Genomic DNA, 27,430 nt, shown 5'->3' with positions numbered 1-27,430 from the left:
AGCAGGAGCAAAAGGATAGAGCCAGGACTGCTGGGCTGTCAGCTTCTACAAGGCAGACACCAAGCTTTTTTTCTGCTTTTCTTCACACAGTAGGTGCTTAATAAATACCTGGCAAGTTATCTTGAGCATGGATCTTATGCAGCATCAGCTAACATGGGAGCCAGAGTAAAAGGAAATAAGAAAAAAAGAACAGATATAGGAAAGGAAACAATTAGGATATAAGAGCTCTGTAAGAGACCTTAGAAAAGTGATAACACTTTAGGACTGGAAGAATCCTTAAAGGTCATCTAGGTTCATTTTACTGGGGAAAGTGGGATACAGGGGCAGAGAGTGGTTTGATTTTGGTTGTATAGTGAATTAGTGAAAGGGCTGGGATTAGGCCCCAGGTCTCCAGTCTCAGAATCATACATTATGAGTTGGATGGGACCTGAGACACCATAGTCTAACTCCCTTATTTTACAGATGAGGAAACGGAGCTCCTCAGGGGCTGTAATTTGCCCATGGTTCTGTAGTATATAGGGTGTTCCTAAAGTCTGGACACATGAGCAAAAATGCATATCTTCAAGAAGTGAAATTATGAAATTTTCAACAACATTTTATTTAATTGGAATATTAACAAATAACATCTCCAATATGATTTCCATCATTTGTGATGAAAAGGTTGATGTGCTTTTGCAAGATTCATGTGAACTCGATGCAATAACTCCACATTGCTGTCAATTTTAGCACATTCACTCTTTATGCGTTGCATCTGTGATTTTCACTGAGAACACCTCCTTTAGCATACCCCAGAAAAAGAAGTTGCTGAACAACAGAGTCTTCAGTGGAACAGTTAATGAGATGTTAATGAGATTTCCTATGTATCCAGACTTTAGGGACATCCTGTATATAGCATAGGAGTAAGAGCATTGGACTTGGAGTCAGACCTATAGTTGAGTCTTGTTTATGTCCATTTACTACCTGTCTGACCTGCTCTCAGCCTCAGTTTCCTCTCCTGTAAAGTGGGGTTGCACTATCCATCTTACAGGGACATGGTGAGGAAAGCACTTTGTCAACCTGCCAAGCTAGATCTAAATAAGTTATCATTGCTGAGTAACAGATCCAGGATCCAAGACTAGGCTACCTGACTTTCGGGTCAATTTTCTTTTCCCTCCACCTACTACATTCCCAGTACTTAAGGCCAAGACTTACATCCAAGCCATCTCACTGTTAGGGAAACCAAGAGTGTGTGTTGTGCAGGCAGCAGCCCAAGGGCTTCACAGTACCTTGGGGTCATGTAGATCTCTGGGGGGAATGTGCTACATCCCATGGCACAAGGAAGTGCTCAGGCTGTTGTCTCTTTCCCCTATGGTCTTCTGCCTTCATCTGGAGACACCCGGCATAGATGTAATGGATAGAAAGAGACCTGGATTAGGAGTCAGGATACCTGGGTTCAAGTCCCAGTTCTGCTTGTGAGGTTACTACTTATGAGACTTTGGGCAAACCACTTTCTATTTCTGAGCCTTAGTTTTCTCATCTGTAAGATGGGAATAATAATACTTGTAACACCTGCCTGGCAGGGTTAATGAGACTATACATAAGGTGTTTTATGAGCTTTAAAGATCTCTATTAATGTAAGCTAGTAATTTTTTTGGTACTGACCCTGCGATCTAAAAAGTGTAGGGACCTCCAGCTATGGAACTTTCTCTATCAAATGCAGATCTGACGCCTTCTTCAACTTGAGAATTACCCTTAATTATTAATTATTATGAATTAATGTCAAAAGGGTCAGGACCCAGAGTGGGACTACTCCTCCTCTGCTTGGGCCCTAAGCAGGAGAAGCTGACGGGGTCATCGAAACCAGGTTCTTGGAAAGAACATGGAGAATCCACAATCATGGCATCCTTGGCTGGGAGATTTCTGCCCTAGCCCTTCTAGTCTTTCCAGGTGTTTTCTGGGATGGTGTGTTTAGCAATATGCATGCCCCTGGGCTGGCCCCAGGAGGCCCTGACTGTATGAATGCTATTCATTAGGATTCTGTTTGAATTCTTGTTAGAGGTTTATGACCTGTCTGGGATCCAATACCCAGTAACCTATAAATATAAAGTAGCTATGAAATTTCTGCTTTTCCTCAGCCAACCTGGCAGGGAGTGGCCCCTTAGCACAGAGCTTCCTTGATGTACTTCCATTGGCATTCTTGGGATGGGGCCCCATGCAGAGTGACCATCTGTCCACTCTGATGGGAGGATCCTTTTATGGTTAACCCTTTTGCCATGGGATCCCAAGGAGTTATTGGCAAAAGTGAGTAGAAGGATATAGTCAGAAAACTTGTTTCCAAAATGTGTTATTGGGAATAAGAATGGAAAGCAACTACTTCTACCCTAGAAGTTCTATGGGTGCAGAGCAGAGACCTCTGAGCTATTCAGATCTTTCAGAATCAGGGGAGTTTTTTCCCCCTAGAGCAGGCAAGGAAAAATATTGTTTGAGGAGCAACAACATGTTCCCTTTCTCCGTATTATAAATGTTTCATGCTACAGGACCATGCACTTTTTTCTCGCAAGCATCCCCATTCTGTGCCTTAGAGCATCCATAGAAATCAGACTTTCAAAAGAAAGGCCACTGTGTTGATTGGAATTCTTACAAACAAGTGTTTGTTTATAAAAAAATTTTGTGTTATTATAGAAATTATTCTCCAGGTTCTGCCCACTTTACTTGGAGTCAGTTCATAATGAGTCTTCCCAGGTTTGCCTAAAACTGTCTCTTTTCTTTCTGTCTTAGAGCACTCCATTCATTCTTATACCAGAATTTGTTCATCCATTCCCTCCTTGATGGGATACCATCTTAGTTAGCCATTTTTTGCTACTACAAAAAGCTGCAATAAATATCTTTGTGCTTGTGCATATGGGTCTTTTCTCTACTTCTTCGATCTCCTTGGTGGTATAAGCTTAATAGTAAGTGTGGATAAGTCAGAGGGAACATCATATATTTGCAGGATGTCTGAATGGGAAGGAACCTCAGAAAACCTCTAGTTAACCTCATTCTTGAGAGAACAAGTGACTTGTAACAAGGTCAGACCTTGTAAGACCTCAGTAAGTGGTAGAGCTGACAGGCAAGTCCAGGGTTTCTTAGCTCAAGTTCACAAAGTTAGCGTCTGAGGTAGGATCTAAACCCAGGTCTTCCTCGTTCTGAGTCCAGCACCATATCCACTATACCAGGCAGCTTGTCTATGTTCTCTTGTTGTGCTACTTACACAGGATAGTGTCTCTGCTTTTGTTTCTGGCATAAATGAATAGCGTGCTGTTGTTTAGTCGTGTCTGACTCTCTGTGACCCCTCTTGTTGTTTTCTTGGCAAAGACACTAGACTGGTTTGCCATTTCCTTCTCCAGCTCATTTTATAGATGAGGAAAGGGAGGCAAAATGAGATTAAATGACTTGTCCAGGGTCACACAGCTGGTGAGTGAGTATCTGAGGCTATGCCGGAACTCAGATCTTACTGACTCCAGACCTAGTGCTCTGCCCATTACGTTGCCTAGCTGCCCCGTGTGCCAGTACCACCAAATAAAACCCAGCCATGAAGACCTTGGTGTTGGTTCCTCCATAGCAGCACCACTCTTCTATTTCCTGGCATTGAGGGAGGATGATTAGCTTCCTTGAAAGTGGCTGTAGGTAGAGAAGGATGCCTGAGTTGTTTTGGGGCTTCTATAGAGAGACAGATAGATAGATAGATAGATAGATAGATAGATAGATAGATAGATAGATAGATAGACAGACAGAAGGAAATAAGTGTGTCCTGGCCTGGGGAACACTGACATTGAAGGTGGGGTTGTTAATTCATTTCATGCTGTTATACCAAGTGCCATCTAATTCAGTGGATAAACCAGAGCTAATACTACATTTGCATGTACTAAGCATTTGAATTAAATTAAGTTAGATTAATGTGAAAGAGTTTGAATTTCTAGGATAGAAAAGCTAGAGAAATACAAATTCTTTTCAAAACTTTCTGTTTCCCTCCCCCACCCCCACACATGCCCAGTTCCTAGCATAGTACTCTGTGCTTAACAAATATCCATTGAATGTCGAATGTTCTTTCTGTATTTGGCAGCAATTTCATGCCCTCTTAATATCTCCCTTTGGATCGTGAACATTAAACCCAAGAGTTAATCGAATGGTTGGTTACTTAATGTTCCTCTAATTAATCCATTGAAAACCGTACAATAGTACAATGCATCAGGGCAGGTGAATTCTTTTTCCAAATGGGCACAAATCGGTATCACTCACCTCTTGCCAAAACTTGGTAGATTAAGAAGCAGCTCTTAGCATGTTTTTAAACCTATTCTGCAAAAGAAGTCATCAGTCTGAAAATTGAATTGCTCCCCCCTCATTCTCTCTACCCCTAAAGCCATTTTTGGAAAATTCCATCAAACCTCATCTTGCATTCTCCTTCAAAAGAGAAAGCAGGGTCAGCTAGAAAGGGAATCATATACCCTAGCTTCTAGTGCTGGCTGTCTGTATGATTTTTTTCAAGCCCCTTATACTCTCTGGGCCACAGGCTTTCTGTCCCCATCCTTTCCCCCCCTTAAAATGGGTAGAGACTTTGAATTCCTGCCCATAGGGAAGATGAACCAACAATGTTCCCTCCACCCCCGCCAAAGCTGCCAGGGAGGCATTCTTAGAACACAGAGTAATTTTACCACAGGAGTTAAAATTTAAAAGAACACCAACAATTATTATGTGTTCCCTTTCAATAATGAGAAGAAGAAAGGTTTGTAAAGATAGTAAAAGTTCTCAGATTTCCACATTTTGATCGACTTCCTGGGCTTGGGCTGTGTACATTCAGTGTCTTCATCCAGGCCTGGCAGTTCTTGGTTTCTTACTTAGTGGCAACAAGGAGACGCAGAAGACGGGAACAAAGTCCTAATGGGACAACTCTTCATTGCTCCCAGGTTATCTTTCCTTCTTCTCTGAATTGTATTAGAGAAGCGGTATCAAACTGAAATAGAAAAGGAGGCCAATAAACCCTATATAAGGATCCCTTAGAAAACCACAAATTAACATTATCTATGTTCTATTTTTTTAATTTATTTTGTGAAATATTTTCCAATTTTACTTTCATCTGGTCTGGGCAGCACTCAGGAATGTTGGGCCCCTCAGGTTGCTGTGTTTGACACCTCTGTGTTAGAGGACTCTGCTGCTCTGGCCACCCTCCCAGACCCATCCCTGGGGGAGGCAGAGGGTGTGCAGCTCAAAGAAACCCTGGCACTCCATCCTCCAGTTGGCAGAACCAGCTGGAGCGAGGGAGGCTACGGTGGGACAAACCTTCCTCTCTCCAGCAGTCCTGCTGCCCGCCAATAATTACTGTTCAGTAAACTAGAGACACTTGGAGAATTCAACTAAGGGAAAAGAAAAAAAAAGCACCATTTTTTAAACAGCCCAACACATCCCCAAATTCACTTTCTTTCCTACTTTAAAAAAATGTTTCTCCTAGGGCCTGATGGGATTTATCGGTCTGGTCGGAGAGCCAGGAATCATCGGAGAGAAGGTAGGTTGTATTTTAAAAAATAAATAAAGGAGTCCAGCACATTTGGGGGGTGAGGGAAGGTGATGGAAGCTGCCGTTTTAGGAATTTAAAACCCTGTCTCAATTTACTCTTAGCTCTGCTGTTCCTCATCCAAGGACTTGAACAAGCTCTGTTGGCAGAAGTTGTGACTTGGCACTTGGGGGCTAGGGAGTGAGCTGTCAAAGGACCATTGTCTGGTGTTCCCCATGGTTGCCTTGCATTCATTTCCTGTCTTCCATTCCCTTTGGTCCTTGACCGTCACTCCCTTCAGGACCACCTGGCTTCCCCTCCCTGTGTCAGGACTCTGCTCACTTTGCCTTACCTGCCCACTCTGATTTCTCAGGGCCATCTAGAACCTGAGGGCTGGTTAAGACGACCAGAGTGGTCCAGCCACATGAACCTCAGTTTGGGCTCCTTAGATGTGTCCATCCATTTGACTGCATGGTGCATTACGTGATGGATATGGGGGTGTGATCTATATGTCTTGAGTGGATTTGCTTTCTATCTGAAAACACCTTATTGAGGATAAAGCTAGAAGAGATGCCCATTTCCATTTCCTGATCCCTCAAGCAGAGAGGCCTTTATTTCACTTTGGCTCACCAGAAATCTATTTGGGAATATAATAATAATAATAGTAGCTAACATTTACATAGCACTTACTACTGAACACTTTACAATTATTATCTCATCTGAGCCTCTCAGTAACCTTGGGAAGTAGGTGCCGTTATTAACCTCATGTTACAGATGAGCAAACTAAGGCGAACAGGTTAAATGACATTGCAGATTATCACTCCCACCTCCCAACCCACCACAGATAAGGAGTATTGCCAGTGTAGACATAACCTGGTTCTCCAGGGGTCACAGCAGCCAGGATAGTATCTGCTAGGCACAGATCTTGGTTCTTGAGTAGCTCTATGGTGTCTGTGGATTCAGGATGCTTCTCTTCAGGGCAGGGCCACTTCCAGAGAGGTACCCCTAATGTCGGAGATGGCCATCCAGAGAGAGACTTAGCTAGACCCAGGGACAAAATCTTGGGCCCTGAGGGAATGCTAAGATTGTAATGGACTTATTGAAAATGAGGTCAGTCTGTGAATGTCCCTTGTGGGCAGAGTCCACATCTTACATACCAGCATCCTACCCTGCTTGGTTCAAAATAAATGTTTAGTGTAACTGTCCATTTGTCAAGCAGCTGATCATCGATCAGTCAACTCCTCAGAATCCAATTCTTGCTCAGGCAACCAGGGAGTTGGGGCAAAAGTGGAGTGTGTTAGGGGAGGAGTGAAGAGATGGGAAGGGTGGAAAGGGAAGGAAATTCCTTCTGTTGACACATCGGCATCTATAGATCCAACCCAGCCCAAGCCAAACTTAAACCAGATCCAAATGGTACCAAATAGGAATCAAAAGGAACAATAGAATTAGCAGTTCCTTAATCAAAACCATCTCTGCAGAAGGAAAATCCCCACTTGTGTGTGTGAGGTGGCTTCAGAGGGCCACCTGGAGATCCTGGCCCCGTCTGGGTCTGCACATCATTCAGCAAACATTTTGGAGCCTCCAAAGGGCAGTACCAGGCTAAGCTTTGGGGGAGCTAGGAGGATAAAGAAGACTATCATGCCTTTTCTCAGAGAGCTTATAGTCTAAGGCTACACGGATAACACTAGAAGGTAGATTGTGGTGAAGAGGAGTACAAACAGTGCTTTGAGAATTCTGTGGAGGGAGAGATCACATCTGGCTGAAGTAATCAAGGAAGACTCATGGAAGAGGTCGTAACTGAAGGTTGAGTCAGAGTTTAACAGGAAATGAAAGAGGAAACATTCCAGGCAAAGGGAATAGCAATGAACAAGGTACGAGAGAGCATTTTCAGGGAAAAGTGAGTAATAGCCATGAGGACATCTGAAGGGCTCCGTCTGTTCGTGTCATTTCATTTGCTCTTCACAACAACCTTGTGCTATTAGTGGTTCAAGCATTATCATCCTCTTTCTACAGAGGAGGTGAGATTACTAGCCCCGAATGCCCCCAGCAATGACCTCATAGATCCAGCATTCGGTGCCAGGCCTTTGGAATACATATCCAGTGTCCTCCCCCTACCCTGCAGCTGCTTCCTGCTGGTCGAAGCACAGGGTACCTGTAGGTTGGATTTAGATCATGAAGGGCCCTGGAAGCAATCCTGATCCAAGCATGTTGAATGATAAGGGGGAGAGAAGGCATCACAGGTTGTGTGGATAGATGAGGGTGGGGAATTTTGTGGTGTAAGGCTTCCCAGGGAAAGTTGGCTTTGCAATGTGATATAAAGGAGGGAGACAGTGACGTGGCAATGGGAAGGAAGGAAGGAGATGGTTCCACGCAATCCATGGGAACTTTATCCCACTCATCTCATCCCAAGCCCGTATCTCCATCTGGAATAGACACATCTGTGGCTGATAGCTGATGTCAAACATGGCTGGGTGAGAGCCTGATGCCTGAATGGACAGGAGCAATTAAACCCCATGACAGCAGACATTCAGAAATATGGCCATTCCCGTAACAATCCTCCCTCTAATGATAATAATGACAACTAACCTTCATATAGCACTTTAAAGTTTGCAAAGCCCTTATGACACTCAATTCTCATGCCAGCTCTCTGAGGGTGGTGCTGTTATTATCCCCATTTTACAGGTGAGGAAACTGAGGCTGAGAGAGGTTAAGTGACTTGCCCAGGGTCACACAGTTTGTAAGTGTTTGAGATGGGATTTGAACTCTGAGAACACTTTGCTTCCTTTAAGACTCAGCTGAAGCGCTGCTTTCTAATACCCGGCCTGTTTTCTCCTCCCCTCAAAATCACCTTGCATTTATTTTGTGCCTAGTTCATGTACAGCTAGATATTTGCAAGTGATGATCTCTTCCCAGTGGGATGTTAGCTCCTTGAGGGCAAAAACTGTTTCACTTTTGTTTTTGACCCTCCCAGCCTTGAAGAATGCCTGGCATCTAAGAGGCGCTTAATAAATGCTTATTGACCAATTGATTCCTATGTGCTCATTGATGTTTCTCCTTTGCTGAAGGGTGGCCGAGGTGCGACGGGACCACCAGGTCCTCCTGGAGCCAAGGGGTCGATGGTAAGGAGTAAGTCTGCATTCTCTCACTCTATCCCCACTCTTTCTTTTCCTAAAGTGCAGGTCTGACCATGTCACTCCCCTACTCTATGAACACCAATGGCTCCCTATTGCGACTACAATCTGTTCCTCTGTTTAGCTTTTAAAGCCCTTCACTACCTGGCCCCGACCTACTTTTCCAACCTTGTTATTCATTACTTTCATTCCTATATTTTCAGCTCCAGCAAAGCTGGCCTTCCTGCTGGTTCTCACATAATACTCCATGGTGGTCGGCCATGTTTGGTATTCCACTCCTTGGTTTCCTTCAGATCTCTGCTCAAACACCTTCTACAGGACCCTTTTCTTGATCCTTCCCATCTGCTAATGCTCTCATCTTCCAAATTTACCTCATACTGATTTTGTGAATATTTTTTGTTTACCTATATATGCACGTGTTATCTCATCCAACAGAATGTAAGCTCCTTGAGGCCAAGGACTGTTTTTTTTGTTTTGTTTTTGTCTCTCCCCTGAGCTCCAGTCTGATATTTCCACCAACAAAGCAGTTGCTTAATAAATGCTTGTTGTTTAATCGATTGTCTCTGGGATTGTAGTTCTCCTTCCATCCCATCTCCTTCTCTTTGCCTTCTTCTCCTCATGCCTCCACTGGATGCTTCAAGATCCTTCTGTTCATCCTTCCCACCATTAAGGAGGAGAGAGTTTAGGGTTCCCAGGGACCTGGCCTCTTGGCCCATGACCTCGATGCTACCTTAGCCGTAGTTAGTTAGGTTAGCTGAGGGCAGGGCTTGAAGTAAGAAGTTTTTTTTCTATGAGCTCATCACAATTATTTCCCCCACCCCTCTTTCTAGGGTCATCCTGGGATAGCAGGTGGAGTTGGAGATCCTGGAGATCCGGGGCCCCCAGTAAGTACTATCCCAAGAGTAATTCCTGAGCAAGGACCCTCTTGGCAACACTGGCTCTCCAGTCAGAGGGCCTGAGGTCATGTCCCACATTCTTTGATGTCTGCCTCTTTACTTCCCTGTGCCTCAGCTTCCCAGTCTTCACAGTGACGAAGTTGGATTAATAGATAAAGTTGGATGGATAGATTTGGGCCAGATTATGGGAGGCCTTGAAAGGCCAGGCCCTATTTGGTACTAAAGGGAAAATAAAGCCACCAAAGATTTGAAGTGAATTTGGAAAATAGGGAAGGGAAGAGCGAAGACTCACAAAATTGGTTAGTGAAGCATCTTCCATCATTCCCAGCAGAGACAGGGAATTGGATGGAGGTACCAATTGTATGTGTGTGTGTGTATACACACCCACATGTATGCACGTATGTATGTGTATGTGTATATAGAATTTTGTTTTTATTCATATCTTTCATTTTAGCATTACATTCATTTCATTTTCATTTCAATGACCCCTCCCCTTTCCTCCATAGCAAGCCATCCCTTGTAGCAAAAATTTAAAAAGAAAACGGAAAGAAGGTAGTTCAGCAAAACCAACAAGTCTGACAGCGTACGTAACGCTCTTCTGCTTCAAAGAAGGTCCGTTTTCTCCACTCTCTGGGGCCAAGCTTAGCTATTATTAATTACAAAATGTTCAATTTGTTGTCCTTCCATTTCCATTGTCATTGCTGTGTGTCATTTTCCTGCTGGTGCTTACTTGACTCCGCTTTCCTTTGCTTCATTGTAGTCTTCACATTTATCTCTTACAGCACTCCAGTACCCCATTACATTCATGTGCTGGGCTTTGTACACATACCCTTTCCCAAACAATGGCCACCTACTTTGTTTCCAGTTCTTTGCTATCACAAGGATTACTACTATGAATATTTTGGCATCTTTCTTTCTTTGAACTCATTGGGGTATATACTTAGCAGTAAGATCTCTGGGTCAAAGGGTATGAACAGTTTACTTTTTAAGCATAACTCTAAATTGCTTTTCAGACTTCTTGGACCAGGGGTGGGGAACCTTCAGCCTCAAGGTCACATGTGGCCCTCTAGGTCCTCAGGTGTGGCCCTTAATCCAGTCAAAGGGCTGCATTTAAGGACCTAGAGGGTCATATGTGGCCTCAAGGCTGAAGGTTCCCCACCTCCAGCTTAGACCAATTCATAGGTCTAGCCACAGTACATGAGTATGCCTGTCTTCCCATCTGGAGCACAGTTTTAGGAGAGAAGAAGATAGGTTTTGTTTCGGATTTGTGGAATTTGAAAGGTTAGAAGGGCATTCAGATGAAGGTGTCCACAGTAGGCAGTTGGAGATGGGGGAGAACATGGGGCTGAAGATATAGATCTGGGAGTCATTTTATAGTCACCTTGGAGCATTCCCTCTCTCTCTCGTCCCATAATTAATCAATCCCTTCAGTTTTCCCTCTCAGTCTCTGTCTCTTGTCTTTCATTTCTGGTTCATGACATTATTACCACTTGTCTAGTCGGGTGCAGTAGCCTCCTTCCTAACCCATGGGATTGCTCTGAGCAAAGTGCTTTGTAAACTGTAAAACATGATGTAAACGTGGTGGTCGTCGAGATGACGCTGATGAAGAGAGAGCCCCGCCCCTTTCAAATTCCATGAGCCACACTGATAGTTCTTCTCTATATGCTTACATTGATCTTTGGCAAGGGACCCCAGTGCTCCCAGGGCCAGATGTTGATTTGAGCTGGGGATCAGGAGGCCAAATCTGGCTAACTGGGCTCCCATTGCTTGAGAATTGCTTAATGAAAAACAAGCATCTTGTCACTGGCATCTGCTGTCAGTTCCACACATATTCTATCAATTATCTCTCTCCAGGCAGAAGGAATACCCTGGCCTTGATTAATGTGTATCTCCGAGGGGAATCTCTCCTGTTGGATGAGATGGGGCTAGTCCTAGCCAACAAATCCGATAAAAATTGTTCCCCATTCTGCAGGAATTGATTAATAATAATTGTTATGGTAGTAGTTGCCATGGAAATAAGCCAGGAATAAATAAGAGATTCAGTTGTAGGGTAGAGAGAGGAGAAGCAGTATGGTCTAGTTGTAGAATACTGGTTCAAAAATGGGAGCTGAGTTCAAATCATCATACTACCACTGGTCTACTGTGTGACTCAAATTCTCCCCACCTTTGCTTCCTCCCTGGAAAATTTTTTCCTGCCTCCCAGGGGAAGACAGATATTCCAGGGAACTGAGGTTTCCACTGTACACACCAAGATGCCACCCACCCCTTTGACATAACCCATTCCCTCTGCCATCCAGTCTTTACCTGGTGATCCTGAGGGAGCCAGAGGGCAAGTGCCTTGCACGTGGTAGTAAGTCATGTTTCTACAGCACTTTAAGGATTACAGAGTGCTTTTCTTATCCTGTGAAGCAGGTCCCATGAGCTTTCTTACCCTTGTTTTACATATGAGAAAACTGAAGTTCATGGAAGGTAAAAATTGCTGCATTCACATAGCCAGTATCAGGAAGATTGGAACTGAAGGTTTCATTCTGGACATGATCCTTAGCTCTTAGTCTGTGGCTCAGGCCACAAGCCCTACCATCACCTTTCTGCCAGGGAACATCTGCTCTACTATATGCCATCTTTTGGGTGGAGGGGCTGAAGAGGGGATCAGGCTGCCCCTGTCCTGCCAGCCAAGTCAGTTTTCAAGTGGGCACCATGGAAGGCATTCTGTTCCTGCATCAGAAAACCAGCAGTGTGCCTAGTTCAGTCAGCATAGGCATGGGCCAAATTGGGGCTTATGGAGCCCCCAGCACAAAGGGGCTTTAAGGCTGCTTCCAGTAGGGCTGAGCTTCCTGTGCCAAGTGGTTACTTTGGTCTGGAACAAGCAAGGAGAAGGGACTGTTTCTAGCCTCCCCATGGGCACCCACAGAGCTGGCTGGATGCCTCGCTCTTCCTCTTGGCCATATTCCTCCTCCCCCCACACTGGTCATGCCTTTCCCGTAGACTGGCCTAGGCTGCCGCTCGACTCCCTGGCTGCTTTTGACCTTCCCAGGTGAGGCAGCTGATCAGTCTCAATGAATAATTGTTTCTTTGAGTTCTCATTGTGCATCTGGTCCTATGCTAAATGCATGAAGGCACAAAGAAGGAGACTTGGTCCCTGCCCTCAAGGCACTTACCATCCAGTGGGGAGACAATACTAACATCATGTACTCTAGAGGGCAAATTGTTTGGTTCAGATTCTAAATTCAAAGAGGAAGGAAATTAATTAGATCAGGAATAAATAGTCAGGGAAGGTCAGAGCATTCAGAGCTGTAAAGGAGAGATCATCCAGTCCAGGGATCCTTAACCTGGGCTTGGTGAACTTGTTTTTTTAAAAATATTTTGATAATTGTGTCTCAATAGAATTGGAATGTTTTGTAATCCCATGTATTTTTATGTTATGCAAATGTTATGCAAATATTATGTAAAACATTATCCTGAGAAAGGAGGGGCCTATAGGCTTCACCAGACTGCCATAGGGATCAGTGACACAAAACAGATTACAGGAGCATGCTGGTAAATGGTTAACCACTGACTCTTGGGGGGTAAGGGGAGGGCAGGAATATGTGCATGACACACTTTTAAGTTTAATCTGCATTATTAAAATTTTTCCTTCAATTCCTTAAGTCTGCAAAACAATACATCAAACCCTGATTTGGAGGATTTGCTGATTTACAAGGTATAAATTCTTGTGCTGAGAATTTAGCAACCAGCTCTCTCAAGCCCATATGAGCTAGCTGCAGCTCACCACATGTGTTAGTATAACCCCTTTATTTTATAAATGAGAAGACTGAGGCCTACAGAGGTGAAGTAATTTGCCTGGGAACATTTCAGCAATGAGTAACAGAGCTGAGATTTAAATCTGGTGCTATAATTCCAGGTCCAAATCTCTTTCTGCTGTAGCAGAGGAGGGAGCTGGGCTGGGTTTTGATAGACAGATGGTACTCAGAGGATTCTGATTTCTCAGGTTTCAGAGAGGATCAAGGAGGTGGTTTTAAGCAAGAGAAACCAAAATGAACCAAGGGATATAAAGTTCCTGCTGGAGGATTCAATAGAATCGCTGAAATTGTCAATAGAACATAAACTCATTGAGGGCAGAGACTGTTTCATTTTTGGTTTTGTGCCATCAGCGCCTGGCACAGCACCTGGCACATAGCATTTAGTAAATGCTTGTTAGTTGATTGATTTATTGATAAGCCTGGATGGATACAGATGAGCCTCGAATGCCCAGCAGAATATTTTAGACTTATAAACCAAAAGACACAAGACATGGGCAGACCAGACGAGAATCTGGAATGCAGGCAGAGGTCAGGGTCTGGGTGTTTGTATCTGCTAATCAAGAGAACACTGACCTATTGCCAGGGTGTAAGGGCAGGGTCAGGCTGGAGGAAAGCTGCATGTGAACCAGAATCCACACCTGGTCCAAGAACTGAGGAAGCAAGTCAAGTTACTCCAACCTTCTATCTCAGCAAGCTGGCTGGGAACAGGGCCAGCTTGAGGAATTCAATCAGAGGGAAGGGCCACCTTGGCAGCTGGGGACGCTGTCTCAGGATGGATTCCTGGGTCCCTTTCCAACTCCCGGGGCAAGGTACTTAGCCCTTCCTTGAAAAAAAAAGAGTACTTTTATTTTCAAAAATATATTTATTAGTTATTTATTTTTAACATTCTTTTCTTTTTAAATTTTGAGTCCCAGAATCTCTCCCTCCTTCTCAGCCCTCCCCCACCCATGAAAAGGCAAACAATATGGTATCAATTATACATGTGAAATCATGCAAAACATTTCTATGTTAGCCATATTGGAAAAAAGCAAAAAAATAAAATGAAAAAATTATACTTCAATTTTCACTCAGAGTTCATCAGTTTTATCTCTGGTGGTGGATGGCATTTTTTCATCATGAGCCCTTTGGAGTTGTCTTAGATGACATTATTATTAATCAGAGTAGCCAAGATTTTCACAGTTGATCATCATTACATCACTGCTGTTACTGTGCACAATGATCTCCTGGTTCTTCTTACTTCACTTCGCATCAGTTCATATGGGTCTTGCCATGTTTTTTCCTGAAATTACCCCTCTATCATTTATTATGGCACAATAGTACTCCATCATAATCAGATGCCACAACTTATTCAACCATTCCCCAATTGATGGGCATCTCCTCAATTTGCAATTCAGTGCCATCACAAAAAGAGCTGCTATAAATATTTTTGTACAATTATATCCTTTTCCTTTTTCTTTGATCTCTTTGGGGTACAGACCTAGTAGTGGTTTTGCTGGACCAAACGGTATGAACAATTTTATAGCCTTTTGGGTTCTCCAGAATGGTTGGATCAGTTCACTACTCCACCAACTTAATGTACCTATTTTCCCTCATCTCCTCCAGCATTTGTCATTTTTGGTAGGTGTGAGGTGGTACCTCAGAGTTGTTTTAATTTGCATTTCTCTAACAAGTAGTGAATTAGGGCATTTTTTTTTCACATTGCTAAGATAGCTTTGATTACTTCATTTGAAAACTGCCTGTTTATGTCTTTTGACCATTTATCAATTGGGGAATGACTCTTATTTTTCTAAATTTTACTCAGTTCCCTATATATTTGAGAATATATTTCTCTTTATCAGAGAAAGTTGCTGTAAATATTTTTGATGTTACTTCATTACCTATGGTACCTTCTAGCAAAATTTAATTTCCCTGATTATCTCTTTCAATTAGGTCTGGTTTTGCTTTTGCTTTGTCTGAGATCATGACTGCTACCTCTGCCCTCTTTGCTTCAATTGAAGCATAATAGACTCTGCTCCAGCCCTTCATTTCAGCTCGTTGTGTGTCTTTCTGTTCCAAATGTGTCTGCTGTACACAACATATTGTTGATTTTGGTTTCCAATCCATTCTGCTATCCACTTCCATTCTATGGGTTAGCTCATCCCATTCACAGTTACGATCACTAACTGTGCATTTCCCTCTATTCCATTTTCTTCTATTTACCCTCTCTACCTTTTTATCCTGTCCCTTCTCAGAAGTCCATTTTGCTTTTGACCATTGCCTCCCCCAATCTGCCCTCCCCTTTATCATTCCCCCCATATTTCTTATCCCCTTCCCCTCTGTATTGGGTAAGATAGATTTCCATAGCCAATTGAGTATGTATACATATTCTTCCTTCTTTGAACCAATTCTGATAAGAGTGAGGTTCAGGCATTGCCTGCTAACCCCTCCCTCCCATTTTCCCCTCTACTATAAAAGCTCTTCCTTGTACACCTCCTTTATTTGAGAAAATTTGCTCTGTTCTCTCTCTCTTTCTTCCCCCTTCTCCCAGTGCATTCCTCTTTCTCTCCTCTACATTCTTCTCTCCCCTACATAATTGACTCACACCAGTGCCTTCTGACTATGCAGACTCCTAGCCGCCCTAATAACGATAAAGTTCTTAGGAATTACATGTATCCTCTTCCCATATAGGAATGTAAACAACTTATTTGTTTATATTCATATTAACAAATAGATATACAACAAAGTATATAATTTGTATATAAATTATAAAATTTAACTCCATTGGGTCCCTTATGCTTACCTTTTTATGCTTCTCTTAAATCTTGTATTTGAAAGGCAAATTTTCTATTCACCTCTGATCTTTTTATCAGGAATTCTTGGAAGTCCTTTATTTCATTAAATAGCCATTTTCCCATGAAGAATGATACTCAGTTTTGATAGGTAGGTTATTCTTGGTTGTAATCCTAGCTCCTTTGCCTTCTGGAATATCATATTTCAAGTACTCTGTTTCTTTAATATGGAAGCTGCTAAACCTTGTGTTTCCTGACTGTGGCTCCACAAAATTGGAATTGTTTCTTTCTGGCTGCTTGAAGTATTTTCTTTTTGACCTGCGAGCTCTGGGATTTGGCTACAATATTCCTGGGAGTTTTCATTTTGGGATCTCTTTCAGGAGGTGGATCCTTTCAATTTCTATTTTATCCTCTGGACGATATTGGGGCTTTATAATTTCCTGAAATATAATATCTTGGCCCTTTTTTTGATCATGGCTTTCAAGTAGTAACAACAATTCTTAAATTATCTTTCCTTAATCTATTTTCCAGGTCAGTTGTTTGTCCAATGAGATAGTTCACATTTTTCTTCTGTTTTTTTTTTGCATTCTTTTGACTTTGTTTTATTGTTTCTTACAATCTCATGGAGTCATTAGTTCCAGTTGCCCAATTCTATTTATTAAGGAATTCTTATCTTCAGTGAATTTTTGAACCTCTTTTACCATTAGGCCAATTTTGTTTTGAAGGTAATTATTTTCTTGAGTATTTTTTGTGTCTCTTTTTACCAGGCTGTTTAATTAACTAATTTTCTTGTATCACCCTCATTTTTTTTCCTGATTTTTCCTCTACCACTCTTATCTTGTTCTTTAATTCTTTCAGGTATTCTTGTTGGCCTCTGGTCCAATTAGCATTTGTCTTTTAGGCTTTGCTTGTAGCTGTTTTTGCATTGCTATCTTCTGAGTTTATGTCTTAACATTCTCTGCCACCATAGTAGCTTTTCATGATTAAGTTCCCTTTTTTGCTATTTGTTCATCTTCCCAGCTTATTTCTTCGTTTTGAACTTTATGTCAAAGCTAGGCTTTGCGTGCCTGGGGAAGAGGGGGAGGAAAGGGAAGAAGACATTGTTCCAAACTTCAATCTATTTTTGTGCTGCTGTTTTCAGAGCTAATTCTGGGGTTCTGCCGGTTTTCAGGGCTTCCAAGTTGATGTTATCTCGGGAGAGGTGTGGTCACTGCTCTCCTGGTCTGCCATCCAGTCTTTACCTGGGACAATCCCTTACTCCCCTGCAGCTGCAAGTACTACTGCTCCTCGTGGCCATGGAACTGTGACCAGGGTAGCTGCTCCCTTGTGATCAAGCACAAGCTCTCCTCTCCACCCTGGAACTGCAACCTAGAACTAAATATGGCAATAGAACAGTTACCAATCAGTGCCAGCTCTACCCAGTGCCAGAAAAGGGTCCCTTCTAATCTCTTTCTGATAAGTTGTCCCACCCTCTTACCATCTATGGACTGGGAGCTCCCAAAGCTGCTGCTGGTGCTGCTGTCATGACTGCCTCCAAAGTTGGTACTCTGCTATGCTCCAGGCCCGAGCCCACCCCAGTGTTACAGACCTCTCCTGTGGACCTCCTAAGTTGTCTTAGGCTGGAAAAATGTCTCCCTCTGATCTTTTGTTGGCTCTGCTACTCCAAAATTTTATTTGAGGTGTTAATTTAAAGTTGTTAGGAGGGGAATGTTGGGAGAGCTCAGCTGGGTCCCTACTCTACCATCTTGGCTCCCCCTCCCCCACTTAGCCCTTCTAATCCTCAGTCTCCCCAGCCATACATTGGGCACCTGAGAGACTGGAGAGTCATTAACAAGCCCCACAAAATGATGGGTGAGTGAACTTTGGATCAGCCTGCTTGAAGGGAGTATCATGCCTGAGCCTCAAGAATGAGACCTCCGGGAAATGGGACCTGAGGTTCTGGGAGATCACCACGTGGACATGAGCTGCTCTCTTGCATGTGAAATCTCCAGCCTTATTAAGTCCAGCTGTGGCTCATTCTTCCCAGTTATGTAGATGCTGTAGCCAAATCTTAGCCTGTGTGCCTTTAAGGAGGCTCTAACCTGAGCTGTAATAATACTAGGAACTGTGAAGGGAACCTTTGGCTCAGTCTGAGAAGGAGGCTCAGAAAGGGGAGAGAACAAGCCATGTCTTCCTTTCTGTTGCCATCATCATCGATTGGTGTTCATTTTGAACTTTGCTGGAGAGAAGGACCCCAGAGCCTCGGTGGTAGGGTGGGACAACTTCCTACCAACCCGTTGCCCCTCAGGGCACCTAGGTAATGACAATTCTGAGGGCTATGGGCATGTATGAAACAATATTACAGGATCATGGCTCTAGATTTGGAAGGAACTTCAGAAGCTCTCTGATCCACCCCCTCCCTATTGCAGATGAGGAAACTGAGGCCCAGGGAGGTAGTGATTTGTTCAATGTCATATATGCAGCAGCCCTGATAGTAGAGACGGGGCTCCAGTGTACTCTGACTTCAGATCAGAAATGAATTTGGGTTTAGGGTTATAGTCAGAGGCAAACTTAGGGTTACATCTTTACATTGAACCAAGCTGTCGTATGTACGTGTGTATGTGTGTGTGTGTGTGTGTGTGTGTGTGTGTGTGTGTTCATATGAAACTAACAAAAAGTGTGACCTTAGGCCAGTTCATTTTTCTGAGCCTCCATTTCATCATTTTTGAAATGACGATGTAAAACTAAATCTCCAAGGGGACCCTTCTCCTCTGACCATCTGAGTCTAGGTTTTAAACCTCTTTTTTTTATAATGCTTTATCTCGTGTGTTCCTTACAATGAAGTAGGCCCAACAGGAATCATTATTCCCACTTTACAGACAAAGAAACTAAGACTGAGAGAAAGGAAGTGACTCGCTGAAGACCATCCCCTAAAATTAGTGGCTGAACCAGGAGCACCTTGTCTTTTGGAATCTCCCAGCTCCAAATTGCACATGTATTGTAGTTAGGAAATAGCCCCATAAAAAGGGCAGACACTTGCCCAGCCTCCCTGCCTCTGGTATCCAGGAATCAGATCTGTTGATTCTTTGGGCCAAACTAGTTTCCTTCCCCTGGATCCACTCCAGACAAGGAGGCTAACAAGAACAGGGCCTGCCCCATGTTCTCACCCCCCGCCCTTCCTCGACCCCATCAGCAGCCTGGTGTCTGCCTCGTGCTGGGCGTCATGGCCCTCTTCCTCGGCATTGGGAACACTGAGGAAGGAGCAGAGGTGGGAGCAGCAGATGGAGTTATTTTTCCAAACACCAGAGAGGGGCTGTGGCTTCCCCCCTGGCAGCTGGAGAGAGACTCTCTATGCTCATAAAATGAACACACCCGGTCTGGGAATCAGGGAGATGGGAGTGCAGGGGAAGCTTCCCAAGCCTCTGAAAGGATTCCGTTACTCACACTTCCACTCAGACCTTTACAGTAGTCGCCGTGGTGTGTGTAGCCACACAGTCACACAGATGGGGCTTAGGGACTGGAGGAGAAGAAGCGATGGGCACACCTGCTTCCTCTCTTCTCTCTTCCTCCCCTTCTTTTCTCTCCCACTTTCTCCCCTTATTTCTCCTACTCTTCATTCTTCTCTGCCTTCCTTTCATCCATCTCTTCCTCTCTCTAGCCTTTCTTCTTCCTTTATTATCTTGTCCTCATTCCCTCTCTTTTTTCCTCCTTCCTTCTCTTCCCCTTACTACTTCCCTACTTCCCTATCTTCTACATGCCTTCTCTTTTCCCTTCATTGCCTTCGCATTCCTTCTCCCCAATCCTACCCAGACTGTCTTTCCTCTTTCCTTTGGCACCAAAGTGGTCTTAGATTTTGCTGTCTGTCTCAGTCTTCTAAGGGGTATTTGCTTGGAAAAGGCCAGGATGGGACGCAGCCTTTCAAGGTGATCCTATTGTCTTAACCTGATAATAATACTAATACCTCACACTTATATAGTCCTTTACAGTTTACAAAGCACTTTCCTTGCCACAGCATAGCAAGGGTGTCCATGGGCTACACCCATTTCACGGGTGAGGAAGCTAAAGTCCTGACTCTGTATCCAACAGTCTTTTTACTACACACTGACTAGCTAAGTGAGGGCAAGAGGAGCTTTGATATATTTTTCACAGATTTGTAGAGGTCTGTGTTGTCTCTCCTGTTAGAATATAAACTCCTTGAGGGCAGAGATTGTTTCATTTCTGGTATATATCCCAGCACCATCACATTAGCTGACAGCAATGCTCGTTAATCGATTGATGGATGCTTGAGTGGCTTTGGGAAGGATCGTAGGAACATAGATTTGGAGTTGGGAGGGACCTGAGAGCCCATCAGATTCAACTCCCTCATTTACAGATGAGAAAACTGAGGCCCACAATGTGTACTCAGTGACTAGTCTGGGGTCACAGAGCTGGTAAGTGTCTGAGGAGACATTTGAACCGAGGTCTCACTGACTCCAAGTCCACCATGTTTTCACCATTCCAGAGACTGTGTGGTAAATGGTACCTATGGTCACCATACCTCCCCAAGTGGTTGATTATTGGATGAGGAAAAGAGAGGGAAATAGTCAATTGATTGATATTGTCACCTGTTAACAAGCTTCCAAAAATGGCTCAGCCCAACCCCACCCTCTGCGGACTGACTTAGCTGACTAGTCCCCGACCAGTAGTCAGCAATAAAATGGACTGATGGTTGTACCCACCCTTTTGGAGAGAGATTGCCTCTGGTTCTGCCACAAACATCTGACATACTAGTTCACCCTATACCTCTGATTCCTTAAAGCTGATGACTGCTGGGAAAGTCCTTACTTCCCTATATGAAGCAGATAGGTTAATGAGCTGCTGTGACCAAAGGATATTCTGAACCTGATGGCCAGTTAGAGAGGGCAGGCACATATCATCACTGGGCCCATGTGCTCATTCTTTTCTGGATTGTGAGGGCCTGCCAGAGAGTACAAGTTTATTGGTGTTCACTTAGCTGTGTTTCATAATGGTTAGAGAGCCTGAGTGGGAACAAAAAGGGCATATGGCCGGCTTTCACTTCTGATACATACTGACTAGGTGGCCCTGGGCAAGTCACTTGACCTATGCCCCCAGGCAATCCCTAAGACTCTAAGCTGCAGAGCTGGTTATGATCCACCCCGGGAGAGTTAGTTTCCTCAGTGGGAGTTTCCTATACCAAGGAAATTTCAGATCTAGACCCAAAAGTCCAAATGGGGCATCCAGCCCTCTGTAGCTTTCAGCACCTTTTCTCTGTCTCTGCGAGGCATAGTGCTGGTCCCCAGTCTCCTCCCACCTCCACCCAAAGAAAGCACTTTTCTAACTTCATGATTTTCTCACTGCAGGGACCTCCTGGAACTCGTGGGCCACTGGGGACGCGAGGAGCAAAAGGACGTCGGGTAAGCTCCCTCTGAGGTCTCTGGGGACTAGGTCATCTCCTGGGCTAGGAGGCCCAGGGAGACTGTGCTAAGGTGTGGGGTCAGGAGGAAAGGAAAGGAGAAGGCAGACACCAGGTACCAGTCCCATCAACCAACCTGTTTGGGAAGTGATCTCTCTTCATCTGAGCTTTCTAACTAGAACTACTTTTACATTCCTTTGAGGATCACTCCATCTGCCCTGCCCTTCCCCCACCACTACCACACATAGGAGGGATGGGGGTCAGCATGCCCTTTGGCCCAGTAAACATCTTTGCCTATGTGGCCAGAGGCAGAGGCCAAACCCAGGTCTGTGTGCAGCACTGAGCTCAGAAATGCCCCTTCTTCTTTTCCCCCTGCACTTTGGAAGACTAGCCTGTCCAGCCAGCTGTGTACAGATGTACTCTTTGACTTCTGTCTGCTATCCTTTGCATTCTCACGTCCCCATTCAAGAGCATCACCCTGGTGTAGGGAAAGTGAGGGAGATGAGATATCAGGGTACGGCCTGGCAAATACTGAAATCAGCAGCATTAAAAGTATCCGTTTAAGCTTTCCTGTAAAAGGGCCTCTTTTCAAACCCTTGTGATGGGTGATAGAAGGTTTAGGGATTTTTTTTCTTTTCCCAATGCCCTTTTCCCTTCAGATGGATTTCAAGTGGATTTGGCTTTTCCCAAAAACAGATGGTCTGATAAGCTTGTTGGACTTCGGGGAGATTAGGAGACATTCCTCAGGCCCAGGCAGGAGCTCCTAACTATGCTCAGTGTCACAGGGCTCTGTAGGGGGATTCGGTCCTTGTGTTGGGGAAGCCCCTACATGAGCCTAATGCTTTCCTCCCATCCCTCACCATGTGCCGAGAACTCTCAGCTACCCCAGATACTTGTAGCATCCAAGGCTGGGGACTTAGGGCTTGTTTCTCCAGCCCCTCTGACAACTGCTTCTGTTCCCCATTTCTTCCCCTTCCTGGAGAGACATACATTCATTTGAAAGCTTGGCTATGCAGCTTTGGCCTGCATTCCTCCGCAGATGTCAAACCCAAGAGCTCCCCTGGTCCCAGCCCCCTCTACCCTCCCCCTTAGCAAGCTCCCTCTACTCTTTCCCCAACATTGAGCAGAAGAATGCATCTTCCACTTGAGGAAACCCAGGCCCCCAACCACATCAAAGTCCCCCAAGCTGAGCATTTTAGGAGGCATCCGGAACCTGCAGAGTCAGGCCTTGCTGGAGCTCTGTATTGTACCAACAAGATGCTCAGAGGGTTGGGGATCCAGTCTTTTAAGTCTTATGTCCCCATGTATAGAATATAGAAATATGAATATAGAAATAACCACATAATTTACTGTCCCCACCCCCACCTGCTCTTCGATAGAATAGTGGTAATAATACTAGACCCGGAGTTAGGAGTCCTGGGTTCTAATCCCAGATCTTCCACATACTCATTGCAAGACCGTGGACAAGTCATTTGTCACATTCTTTCTCTGTGCCATAATTTTCTCTACTGTAAAATGGATATTAGAGTAGGCAACCTCCAAGTTCCCTTCTAGCTCTGCCAGGCTGGGAGGCAAACCTCAGTAATGTGGGTGGCACAGGCTTTTGGAGGTGTCTAATGTGGTTACCATTCCAAAGGAAAGACTGGAGCTGAGGACAGTTAGTTTATGGAATGGGGAGTGTATGAGGAATGGGCTGTTTTCAACGAGTAAGGGAAAAAAAAAAAACTAGATTTGGAGTTAGAGGGCCTAAGTTTGAATACTTGCTCTACTGTGTACTGAGCCTCAGTTTCTCATCTGTAAAAGCCTGGACCTCCCCACAGTGCAGACAAGTCTTTGGGGTCCCTCCAGCCCCCCAGCCACAGCCCTGAGAACTCGCAGGTTCACACTGAGTTTAGAAACACCAGAGGTGAAGGACAAGCAGTCTGAGAAGAGACCCTGAGAGGTAATTGGACAGATTTGTCATTCACAGTGGGTTTCCAGTACAATCTTAATCAGGTCTGGAATGGAAACATTCATGAGATGGAGAGTGCTCATTCCAGGCAAGCCAGACTCCCAGGCCCATCTTCCAGGACTTAATGAAAAGCATCTCACTTGGGGGAGTGCATATGAAAGCATTGTCATATGGCTTTGATTGTAACCAATCCCCACAACCTGGAGGGCTGATGAAGTCTGTACTGTATTAGTTTGGGAATGGGGGTGGCAGGGGGAATGTGTAGATGAAAATTTAAATTAGCAGCCAGTCACGTTTTAGTTCAAGCCTCTTGTTTTGGGCCATGTTTATGCTTCTTTCCCTGACCCTGCATCCAGGGCCATCCCTAGGGGGGCTTGGAGCTCAGGGTAAATCATACTGTGTGGCTCACTTTCTCCACCCACTCCTGCCCCAATCCCCTTGAACATATGGATCCAGGTGAAATCTGGCTAAAATGAACATCAGAGACAGCCTTGGAGGGAGAAAGACGAGAATTAAGATTTAGCATGGAGCCCTGCAAGCTGTCTCATATACATCAACCTCAGTTCTTTTTCGCATCAGCTGAAGGGGCCAAATCCTTCTTCCCACTTTCTTCTTCAAAGCATGGGGCCCCGGAGTGTTGCTTTCCATCTTTTTTTAAAACTCTACCTCCTGCTCTAAGGTCTCAAAGTGGGGTAAGAACTCGTAGGTTTGCTTCTTCCCAAGTCTTCTCTCTGGTCATCTCATGGGAGGGCAGAATCACTGCCTTCAGAGAAGGACATGGTATCACAGAATCTGGTGAGGGGCAAGGGCCCCTTGGTTGGTCCTCTGTTAAATCTCAGACTTGTTTATTCTCTGAATCTTGGCTCTTTTCAACCTTTAAGATATGCTGGATGAGAGTTCTCCTAGAAGGGCCAAAAGAGAATCCTTAGTCCCTACTAATTAGGAGGGGGCCAACCCTCTACCATTTGTAGGTAAAAAAAATACCCATTAAAAACATCTAAAATCACTTCCTTTCCTTACTCTCCCAACTAAAACCAAAACTCAATTAGGGTCTTGGATTTCTTTCTTAGCTCCCTATATGGTCTTCAGGCATGGTTCCATCAATGATCTTCTCAGTCCTATGGAAGGAAATTGAATTACTGTATTCGGGCTTGGTCCTTGGGATCCTAAAGGGATATTGAGCTAGGGGAGAAGGCATTTGCCAGGGCTGTCCAGTCACCCATTCCCTGAGCAGAGAACCACCTGTCTTGGGAAGTGACCTCCAAGCCACTATCTCAGGAATGTTTAGACGAGAGGCTTTTAACGCTTTGCGTGTCGTAGCAGTCTTTGGCAGTCTGTTTAAGCCTATGTTCCCTTTCTCAGAATAATGTTTTTAAATAATTAAAGGAAATGCTAAATTTCAATTAGAGGTTAATGAAAATAAAGATGTAATTTTTTCTGTCCAAGTTCATGGAACCCCTGAGATCTATCCATGGGCCCATTGGGGGTCCATGGACCCAAGGTTAAGAACCCCTGGTTTAGACAGTCTAGCTGATCCAATAAGGCTATATGATCTTTGAGTTACTGCTCCTGTCATTCTAGTAAAATAGTCATAAATTTAATTCCTAAGCCTTAATGAGCTATGTAACTGGGCCATTTACAGACTACTCTGAAACTCAATTTTCCCCCTGCTAGAGGAGGAGGATGGCTCCTGCCCCTCCCTTCCCAATGAGATCACGTCCCAGTGCTTGGCCGCTGTGTGGTGGGTGGGTGGGTATCCCCCCATGAAGTATGATGGATCCAAGCTCTTTGGCCAACCTGCTTTGGGGCTGATAGGCTATCCCCCTCCTATGCTTGTCCCTAGCTTTGTCTCATCCACAGGCTGGCTGGCCCCGTGCCTCCTCCTTTGTCTGACTCCCTTGTTGCTTTTGACCAGACAGGGAAGGGCGAGTTTTGTTCATCTACTCTTGGCTCAGAGGACTGAGTTCTTTGGCAGCGTGGTGTCAACCTCTGGCAGGAGTCTATAGGAGTGTCAGCTGTACCATTCTGGGCCTGTTTGACGGTCTCTCCAGCTCGGAACCCTTTCTGATGGGGGCACTGTGGTAAATCAGCTATTTGGCATAGTGTACTGAAATGGATGAAGATGGTCTAGACTACAAAGTGCCCCGCATGGTAGATAGCGCACTGGGCTTACAGCCAAGAATACCTGGATTCAAATCCCTCCTAAGATGCTTGTTAACAGTATGACCTTGGGCAAGTCACTTAAGTCTCAATTTCCTCAATCTGTAAAGTGGAGATAATAGTAGTACCTACTTAGGGGTTGTTGTGAGGATCAGATGAGATGATATACAAAGTGCTTTGCAAACCTTAAAGCCTTTAGTGCTGGCTGCTTTTATTATCATGGCTGAGTGTGGGACACATCTTCCATAGTTTCTACCGGAGGAGGTCAGGGATGTTTCCTTAACATGGAACAGATAATGTTAGTGCCAGCAAGGACCACCAAGAACATTTAATTCAACCTTTTTATTCTATAGATGAAGAAATTGAGACCCAGAGAGGGGAAGGGCTATGCCCAAGGCCACATGGCTAGCAATGAGAGGAGCTGGATCTCAGGTCTCCTGAATCCTAGTCAAGCATTCTTTCTGTTGCTTCATTCCTGCCTGATATCCTGAGACTGGGTCTTTCTTCAAAGCACGTTTCTTTCAGTCACACTTTCCTGGTGTCAGAAACATTGAAAAACAGGGTCCTTTTTCAGACTTTTAACATGCTGATTTTTCTCAATCCAGTGTTTTGACTGGGTTCTAGGACTGGGGCCTAACTAGGGTCATAAGATTTAGAGCTGGAAAGGATCTCAGAGAGGACACCAGCCAACCCTTCCACCCCACAGATGAGGAAACTGAACCAAGAAAAGAGAAGTGGCGTATCTGTGGGTATGCCAATAAGGATTGTCGGAGCTGGGATCTGAAAGTATCAGGCCACCGAGGCCAACCCATACCTGGACTGGATTCCTTGACAAGTGATTAGTCAGCCTATGCATGAATACTTCTAGTGATGGGGAACCCACTCCCTGAATACTTCTTGTGATGGGGAACCCACTCCTTCCCAAGACTCTAATGGTTAGGAATTAGAAAGCTCTAATTGTTAGGAAGTTTTTCCTTATGTTGAACATGCCTTCCCTCCTGCAGCTTTTCCTCAGTACTCCCTCTGGGCTAAGCAGACAATTTTAATTGTTTTTCTGCATAGCTCCTCAAATGTTTTTTGCTTCCTTCCTTCACCATTAAGACTCCTTTTCTCTAATCCTTATTCCCTAAGTGTCTACTCTGGGCCCCACTTGGCACTGTGAAGGATACAGAAGTATAAGACAAAGTCCCTGCCCTCAAGGGGTTTGCAGTCTAGCCAGGCAAGCCAGACCAATACATGCAAAGCAATTAGCAGACATTCTACTGGGTTGAACGTAATGAAGTGCTGAACTGTGTAGTATGTATTAGGTGACTAACAGTACTGAAAAGTTGATTTTGTTTTAAGTTCAGGACCTTACATTTATTGTGTCAAGCTTCATAATTCTCTTCTCCAACCAGCGTCATCTCCAACTTCTACCAGAGAGCTCTAAAATAGCTAATATTGGCTAGACGGTATCCTTTCAGCAGGTTAGGAAAAAGATCAGGCTTGCTAACAGGAACTTTCTTGTCTTCCCTGGAGGCTCCGTGAAGGACAAACTCCATTTGCCAGCTCCCCTCCCAATCCCCATCCCCAGTATCCTTGGCTCACAGAGAGCCACTAGAAACACAAATACCGCAGTGCTCTTCATGTAGGGGAATCAGGAAAGAAGGGAGACCTTGGTCAGGTCAACCTGCACAAAGTCCTGGTGTGCCTACTGCCCTTCCTCTTGTAATAGGGGCTTCTGGATTTTTTGGTCCTGGACCCTGGACCCTGGAGTGTGAAATCAAAATCTTAGAGTTGGGAAAGCCCTTAGAGACTGCCTAGTCCAACCCTCACCCAAAGAATGT

At 44.5% G+C, this 27,430-nt stretch overlaps 1 protein-coding gene across 1 annotated transcript in view; it reads left to right on the top strand.

The window, feature by feature from the left end:
• The window catches only part of COL27A1 (collagen type XXVII alpha 1 chain), a 234,115-nt gene that overhangs the window by 135,629 nt on the left and 71,056 nt on the right, over positions 1-27,430 (top strand). The window contains exons 25-28 of the mRNA XM_036749857.1: positions 5,465-5,518; positions 8,572-8,625; positions 9,468-9,521; positions 21,441-21,494. Coding sequence (XP_036605752.1) covers positions 5,465-5,518; positions 8,572-8,625; positions 9,468-9,521; positions 21,441-21,494 — 216 coding nt within the window. The remainder of the gene's footprint in view (positions 1-5,464; positions 5,519-8,571; positions 8,626-9,467; positions 9,522-21,440; positions 21,495-27,430) is intronic.

This window comes from Trichosurus vulpecula, chromosome 3, assembly GCF_011100635.1.
Source record: "Trichosurus vulpecula isolate mTriVul1 chromosome 3, mTriVul1.pri, whole genome shotgun sequence".
Lineage (NCBI taxonomy): Eukaryota > Metazoa > Chordata > Mammalia > Diprotodontia > Phalangeridae > Trichosurus > Trichosurus vulpecula.
This window is presented reverse-complemented; position numbering and strand designations above follow the sequence as displayed.